The sequence below is a fragment of the Octodon degus genome, unplaced genomic scaffold, assembly GCF_000260255.1.
Source record: "Octodon degus isolate 3935 unplaced genomic scaffold, OctDeg1.0 scaffold00233, whole genome shotgun sequence".
Taxonomy (NCBI): domain Eukaryota; kingdom Metazoa; phylum Chordata; class Mammalia; order Rodentia; family Octodontidae; genus Octodon; species Octodon degus.
The window spans coordinates 2,972,819-2,981,189 of NW_004524809.1; the positions used below are offsets into that span (position 1 = coordinate 2,972,819).

The following is an 8,371-nucleotide window of genomic DNA, read 5'->3' on the forward strand; positions in this document are numbered from 1 at the left end:
GGGGAGGTGAGAGGTTGTAAAGTTAGGAGATGGTGATGCAGAGCTCCCTGCATGCTGAGCTTCTCCAGTCTGTAGCCTGTGAATCACAGCTTGTTAACACAGGTGCAGAGGAAAACCAGCAGGCCTGGTGCTGGGCGGGAGGGGACATCACCAGTCAGAGAGCAAGGCTGAGCCGCTCTTGCTGCTTGGCAAGATATGGAAGTTGAGTTTTCTAAAGCCCCTCTCTCCAGAGCTATGACAAGGCCACTCCTGCTGACATGGGGACACCATACATCTCTCCAAGGAGACATTCAGTTGTCCTATGCCTGGGCCTGCCCTACTGTCCACCCCCACGTGCATCTCACAGATGGGGAGATACTGCCCTGAGATGGTTATATGGCCCCAGTTATGGGGTGGCAGGGAACCCTGGTACCCTGGGCTCCTGTCACCATGTGAGCATCCTTTGGGCCCTGCCCTCCATCAAAGGCCTGGCTTGCAGCACAGACAGCCCCTGCCTCCCCAGAGACCCTGCCATCCACTTGAGGAATAGAGCTCATAGGGGTCAGATCTGAAAGCAGAGGAGGTGTCAGAGAGAGAGAGGTTGCTGGTTCCGGGGACCTGGGGGTGTGAGGAACGCATGTGTGAGAATTTGGGGTCCCTGATGTGTATCCTGCCGCCCTCTAAGCACCCAAGTACCTCTGTTCATGAGGCTTCTCTGTCCCGCGTCCCCTTCTCAGGTGGCCTGGCCTGGGCCCCATCTTGTCTCTGCTCCCACTGGCCAGCAGAACACCTCTGCTCATGAGGCTTCTCTGTCCCTTGTCTCCTTCCCCCCAGGTTGCCTGGCCTGGGCCCCATCTTGTCCCTGCTACCCCGCCCCACTAGGTCTAGCCCTTTATAATGCATTCCCAGCAATGTCCTGTCTGCCTAATGAGTTCCAGCCCTAAGCTGAGCTCTGTCAGGGCTGCAGCTCCCAAGGGCTGTGGCCCAGGATGGATTTGGATGGCACTGGTCCCCCTGTGAAGGCAAGCACATGTCCTCACAGCCATAGGCTTTGGGCAAGGGTGGTGCACAGTGTCACTTATAGTGACAGGTTCTTTTATGAAGTTTGGACTTGTGCTCCCTGTAAAGCAGTGGTGGACAGCTCAGTGAGGACAATACAGGCTCTTCTGCCCTGGTCAGAGAACCTGCTCTGTGCAAGGTGGTAGCAGCTTCTGTTCAGTCCCACAAGGAACCTTACTTTACACTTGAGAAACAGATTGAGTGAGCTGTCCAGGGTCACACAATAGCTGTCTTCTACTGATCCCAAGTCCTAGGCCTCATGGTCACTGACTGGTGGTGCCAACTGCCTCATTTCTCCAGCATGTGACTCCATGGTGAGCCCCTCGTGTCCAAACTCACACGACCACATGCTCACTTCCTGGTGAGTCCCCATGCAAGGCACCAAGGGAACCAGCAATCACAGGGTGCTGTGGAGATGCTCTGAGCCCCACAGGCTCTGCCAGGGTGTAGACCAGGTGCCCTCTGACCTCTATTTATCATGCCAGTGGACAAATCCTATAAACCTACCTAAAGCAGAGAGGGAAAGGTCACTGTCCCTGATTCCTCCATGGGTTAACACCATGGAGCAGCTGCCTGACCAATTATGGATGGGTAGATGGACAGCTGAGTTTGTCAGTGGAAGCAGGGCTAGATGGTGGATGGGTGCATGGGTGGGACTGGGCAGTGGAAGTGTGAGTAGATGGATGGATTGTGGATGTGTGGATGTATAGATGGTGAGTAGATTGGATGGATGGGTGGATGGATGTGTGAGTGGGTGGGTGGATGGATGGATGGATGGGTTGGACGATGAATGAGTGTATGGACAAGAGAATGAACATGGGTGGATGACTGAACAGATGGGTAGTTGAATAAAGGAATGGATATATGAGTTGATGGATAGGTACATGCACACATGATGGATGGATGGATGGATGGATGGATGGATGGATGGATGGATGGATGGAAAAATGGTGGACAAATAGATAAGTAGATAGATGAGTGGGTAAGTGAGTAGAAGGATGGATAAGCAGATAGATAAATGAATAAATAGATTATTGAGAGGAGTGGATGAATGTGTATATAGACAGGTGAGTGAGTGGATGAGTGAGTGGGTGGAACAGAATCTTCTCATATGTGACAATAAAGTTATGCCCCAAGAGTTCTGGTACCTAAGTGGTGCTCCTAATAGCCATCTGGACTAGAGAGCCATTAGAGTGAAGACAGTGTCTTTCTCTGCACTCTACCCTGGTATCTACAGCATCTGGAACACTACAGATCCCTGTGGGCTTCCATAGACATACTGAGGGAGCCCCTCCCAAGCTGGCATTGATAGCTGGATGCCATGTGGGTGTCTCTAGTCAGCTCCCCAAGAAGAAGTGATTCTCAGCTGGGACGGAGGGCCTGTGGAGTCAACGAGAACATTTTTAAGTGATTGTCAAGAAGACACCTTCAGGGTATTGGTTCTGCCCCTGCAGCTTCTTCAGCAATCTTCAAGGCGTTGGCTTGGCCATGCCGTGTCATACTGTGAAAGGTTATCATGGTGACTGATTGCCTCATGCTGTGCTCAGTCCCAAAATGGAACGATGAAGTCAGTGACACAGATGTCATCAGCACCCCAAGCCTGGTGCTGGGTTGTTTTCATGCTTGTTCTGCAAGCAGAAGTCAGTCCACCCAGCCCTGCCCCCCTGGCCCTGGCCACCCTGAGGCTGCACCTGGGCTGGACAGGGGGTAGGGCTGTGTAGCAGTGACTGGGTCTGCGTCATCTGTAAGGCCTGCATCTGCAGCAGTGAGCAAGGGCAACTTAGCTGATCAGTCCTTACAGTTGACAGGGGCCTGCTACGTTGAAATGCATCAGGAGGACACACATGCTGTACTTAGAAAAGGCCTGGTCAGCAGCACCTGTTAAACTTGAGTAGTCCTGGGGCTAGCAGCAATGGCAGAGGCTGGGCCAGGTGGCCAGGCATCGGTCAGTGGAGGCCAGAGCCAGTGTTTGGTCAGATTTGTTGTTGTTGTTGTTGCTGCTGCTGCTGCTGCTGGTGCTGCTGTTGTTTTGAGACAGGATCTTATTATGCAGTTCAGGCTGTCCCTGAGCTCATTTTGTAGCCCAGGCTGGCCTCAAACCCACAACCATCCTCCTGCCTTAGCTTCTCAAGTGATGGGATTACAGATGTGCGCCACCATGCCTGGCTGTTTGTTCAGCTTGGACCTGGGAGCCATCCTGGTCCCACTGTTCAATGCCCCCAGGGTAGTTTCCATTTGCACTGTGCAGGTCTGGGTGCTGGGCAGCTCAGAAGCAGCCAGGTGAGAGGGTAACCAGGTGCCCAGCTTAGAGACATGGGCCTTTGTCTCTGCTCTCTCCCTTCTTTTTTTTTTTTTTTTTTTGCTCTCTCCCTTCTGACCCTACAGACTCAGTGAGACAGTGACTCGTGAGCCCCAGCCCCATAGTGCTGACTGAATTCACAATCCTTACTCTTCAGTCTCCGAGATGGGACAATGCACGTTCAGGGGCTGTGTGTCAGCCCTGCCCTTGGTCCCCGGGCTCTGTGGAATGGGATGGGCTGAGCAGTGGAGCCTGAGGAACCATGCAATTGGAGTGTGCTTTGAGAAAGTAGCTCTGGACTGGAAATGATTGGGTACCAGGGACTGAAAAACAGCTGCTTCGGGCACCCAGGTAGGAGGTGGCCTGGGCCGCGGAGGCCTGGGACTCATGGATGTCAAAGGGAGAAGTTTGAGGTGATGGAGTTCCTAAGGCAAGGGGCACTGAGGGATGTACAGGAGTTTGTTTCTAGGGCCAGCCAGATAGCTCAGCAGATTAAAGTGCCTGCTTAGGCAGATACAGGAACCAGGGATTGATCCCTAGTGTGCCGTTGGCCCCACCCCTGGGTTGTGCTGAGACAGTGATTGAGACTGGGTATGGTGGCGCATGCCTGTAATCTCAGCGCTTTGGAGGCTGAAAACAAGAGGCTCACTATGAGTCCAATCTGTGTAGTGAGATGCTATAGACCCTATACTAAATGCATTAAATAAATAGTTTATTTCTGAAGCACTGGGGTCACAGCTGGTCCCTGCCTCACTCCACACTGTGAGATGAGGGCCTCTTGTCACAGGGAACACTGACTCTTCAGGGTGCATGCTCCTGACCCCACTGGGGCCCACACCTTCCTGGGGTTATGGGAAGGAGGGATGGCACACTCAGCATCCTGGCCAAGGGCTTCTCTGCCCCCTAGGTGGGAGATGTGTAAGTTGTGTAAAGTACATGTGTTTGAAAGACAAGGCAAGCAAAGTCTGCAAAGGAAGCAGAGGTGTGAGCTAAGGGGAGGAAGACAGGCCTCCATGGCAGCCCCCTCCCCTCCACTGGGGGCAGGAAGGCCCATCAACTCTGACTCAGCACTGGTGCTGGGGCTTCAGGCGTTCTGGAGGCAGAGCCAAGTTCTGTCTCCAGCGTGGCTGAGAAGCAGCTCCAGGAGGACCCAGGGTGCCCAGCTGCCAGGCCTGGCCCTTGTCAGCTCCATGGACTCAGCCACAGCAGGTGTGTGCTTCCTCCTCACTGCCTGTTACCCACCGTCAGCCACTGGGGTCATCCACTGGGCGGTCCCAGGAGCAGGTGTGAGTGATAAGTGTGACCAGGCTCCCGGACCTGGAGAACAAAAGTGGTTTTGTGGGACATGTCAAAGCCTTGATGCCTGGGCAGGAGGGAGCCATAGGAGGTCCTGAAGCAGGAGAAGAGCCCCTATCTTACTGTAGGGTGTCCCCGAGACTGCAACGTGGTGCTTGCTGATGCTTCTCTGGGTTCTCCCTGCTGGGCTCCTGCCCAGTGTGAGTGGATCATGGCTCAGGGCATGGCACACACACCTCGGCCCAACCCCACCCTCAACTGCAGGCCGCCCTGAGGTGGGGGATGCAGAGTTGAGGCCGACCAACTCTGCCAGCAGGGAGCTCTGACCCTTTTTCCCTCCGCTCAGCGCCTATACAGAGCCCTACAAGGTTTGTCCTGTCTTGGCAACGGCACCCAGAGAGGACATTGGATCTGAGGAGGAACAGGGCAGCTCTGAGGAAGAGGATGGCACCCAAAGGGACTCCAGTGTCGCTCACAAGGTAGGCATGGAAGGTGGGAGTACGGTGGGCAGGGTGGGAGGAGCCACCTGGAGCTACCAGGAGCTGCCCAGCTCTGAGGTATGAGACACCTTGAGTAAAGCTGCCTGACTAGAGTGACCACTGCCTTGGGCTCTTAGCTTGCCTCTCCATCTGGGTGATGGAGTCCTTGGGCAAGGTGCATTGATGGATGTATAAGAGTTTGGTCCTGAAGCAATGGGGACACAGCTCATCTCTGCCCCACTCAGCACTGTCACATGAGGGCCTCAGATCACAAGGGACCCTGACTCTTCAGGATGACAGCACCTGCTGTCTGTGAGACTCAAGTAGCCTCATCCTTTCCACACAACCCGGGGAGATAGCACCCCCAGAGTCTGCAGGGAACAGGGCCAGGGATTCAGATCCCAGAGGCCAAGTGCTCACATCATGTGCTATCTCTGAGTCCACAGAGCCCAGCGTGCTCAGTACAGGGAGCCCTGGAGACCTGGACCCAGGCCCTGGCAGTTGTCAGGGCCACCCTGGGAGTAGGGAGAGGGCTGGTGATGCAGGCAGCCTGTCTGTGACCTAATGTCACAGCTATGGTGCCTGCTTGGGCATCAACAGTGAGAGTTCTTTGTGGGCCAGGGTGGGTACCACACTTGCCACCATGCCCACCATGACAGTGCCAAGGACTTGGAGCCCCAGGTTCCTATGTGTCCATAGCCAGGCAGAGCTGGGGCTGTTCTGAGCATCTGTCATTGTGTGGCCTGGAGGGAGGAACATGTTGGTGCCAGGTTGGGTAGTCCCTAGGTCTGGGTGTCCACCAAGGAGCCAGCATCTTCCCTTCCTGAGCTGGCACATGGTGCCAGACCCTGTGCCCCACAGACTGTGGCGGTGGTGGAGCCCCTCACACTCATGCCTGGTCTGCAGGTCTCACAGCAGGGACACCTGCCCACCACACAGTGGCTCCCCAGAACTCTCCCTGGGGCTCCATGAAGGTGGAGGCACTGGTGGTGGAACTGATGTTTATACAGAAAGCCTCAAACTGAGAAACTGAGGAGAGGAGAGACCTGCCCTCAGGGTGGCCTTGGAGCTCTGGGCTGTGGGCTTCTGGTGCCGCATGTCCACCATGGCCGCATGGGGCTCATCTGTGCTCCAGTAATGGCCCTGTTCCTTGGCCTGCTCACTCCACTGCCATGCGTGTCATTCACACACCTCCAGGCACACATGGTGTGAGGTCTCAGAGGCAAGCACCAGCTAGCCGTGCAGAGTCCTGGCTCCACCCCACACCACAAGGGAAAAGATTTCTCTGGGGAAGATCCCAGCAGGACCGAGCATCTGACAGAAGGTTTCATCTCCCCAGGGACGGGGCTGACTGTTCCGTGTTGGGCCAGCACAGAGGTCACCATCAGAATCCTCACCCCTGCACAGGGAGCTGGAGTAAGGAACAGGAGGTCACTCACAGCTCTCTCCCTTGTCCCCCACCATCAGAGAAATTTATTTCTCTAAAAGGCAAAGACCCCTTTTCTCTGCTCCTCAGTGCCAGGAGGGGAAATGTTTCTTTCCCTTGTCCCAGAAGAACAGGCCTCAGGAAACATGCAGGGAGTGGCTGGGACATTAGGGCCCTGGGACAGCCAAGTGCTCTGGAGAGACCTGAGCACGGGACGAGAGGCCAAGGCTACCACCTCCATGCATGTGATCTCTCTCTCCTGTCCAGAGCACGGAGGCCACAGGTGGTAGGAGGGAGGAGAAGAGCCAAGATGTAGGGGGTTGACAGTATCTGTGGCTACATGAAAGGTATTTCAGAGGCTGGCAGTGCCACTCCTACCCCCAGCCAGCTGGAGTGGGGTGTGGCCCTCCAGCTGCACCTGTGTCTTCTGGGCATCTTAGTATCACTTGTCCCTGCAGGAACCAGGCATGCATCAGGTTGTGGCACTCAGGAAACTGAGGCAGGAGGATCATGAGTTTGAGGCCAGCCTGGGCAACTTAGCAAGATCCTGTCTCAAAATACTTCAGTCAACAACAGTAACAATGAGCCCTGTACAGAGGTATTATCCCAAGTTCTCTGCTGTCGTCAGAGGAGGCTGTACTGGAATCAATTTCTGATCTGCTGAGCCACAGGGATAATGGTGTCTGTCTGGGGCTTGGCCCAGGGGACTCCCTTCCCCAGGTTAGCATGGGTTGCTGTCACAGGCCACTCAACTCTGAATAGTAGGAGACTCCCAGTGGCTACACAGGCTGCACTTCCCAGCCCTGTGTAACAGCACCTCATCCCAGGCCTTGGTGACGTCCTGGGAAGCAGCTGTCCTGAGCCAGATTTGCTACATCACAGACACAGCCTTGAGGAGATGCTAGGACTTCTGTGCTTAGATTCACATAAAATACAAAAACATTACACATTAACAGAAGCAGCTTTGTATAGGGGAAGCCCATTTTCTAAAGTGAGCAGCACCAATCAATCAGTGGCAGTGTGGCATGGGGCTCTCATTCTTACCACCGTGGTGATCCTGGCCACTGGGGGCAGCTAGGCCCTTCTGCCTCCTGCCTTGGCTCCTGCAAGTCTGCAGGGGACTCAGATGGGGCCACCACCAAGTCCTAGCCTGCGCGCATGGTCTCAGAGGGGCTGAACCTTCAACTCTGTTAACAGGCCTGGAAACTTCAGGATGGGCCAACTAAGAGAGAAACGCGTTATTTAGCACCTGCTGCGTGCTGCACCGTGTCTGATGTATGTGCTTACAGCCATCTCCTGTGTGGGGGATGAGGTCACCAGCAGCTCTGAGAATGTGCACAGGGACAAAGGCCAATGCAGGACTCTGAGGGGGCTGAGGTTCTTCCCAAGAAGTGGCTGCAGCCTACCAGACCCCACATTTCCCTTCTCCTCCCCGCTGGCCCTCAGGCCTGGGTTGGCTCCACCCAATCAGTGATCCCGGGACAGCTGGCTACAAGGGAGGTATGGATAGAAATGAACTCGCATGCATAGCTGGTTAGTCCATTGTGCAGCCTCACCCAGGTCACAGATCAGAAAATCGAGGCATGGAAGGTTTTGGACCATTTGGTTGGTCAGAGTCGGGCAGGAAGCAGGTCAGTTCTGGAGCTGGCACTTGTACCTGCACCATGCTATTGTTCTTCTCATCTGTCACAGAGGGTCAGTACAGAGGGCCATTGAGTGGTTCTTCATCCTCACATGGGGAGACTGAGGCTGGCCTTGGAGAGCCACTGTGTGGGAGAACCAGTGTATGCCTGGTGCCCTGTGTGCCCCAAGGACTACCTGCCCTTGTCATAC

The 8,371-nt window shown here is 54.9% G+C and overlaps 1 protein-coding gene across 1 annotated transcript in view; it reads left to right on the top strand.

Moving 5' to 3' along the window:
* Window positions 1-8,371, top strand: part of Fgd5 (FYVE, RhoGEF and PH domain containing 5) — a 72,248-nt gene that overhangs the window by 25,883 nt on the left and 37,994 nt on the right. Inside the window, exon 3 of the mRNA XM_023705955.1 lies at window positions 4,980-5,125. Coding sequence (XP_023561723.1) covers window positions 4,980-5,125 — 146 coding nt within the window. The remainder of the gene's footprint in view (window positions 1-4,979; window positions 5,126-8,371) is intronic.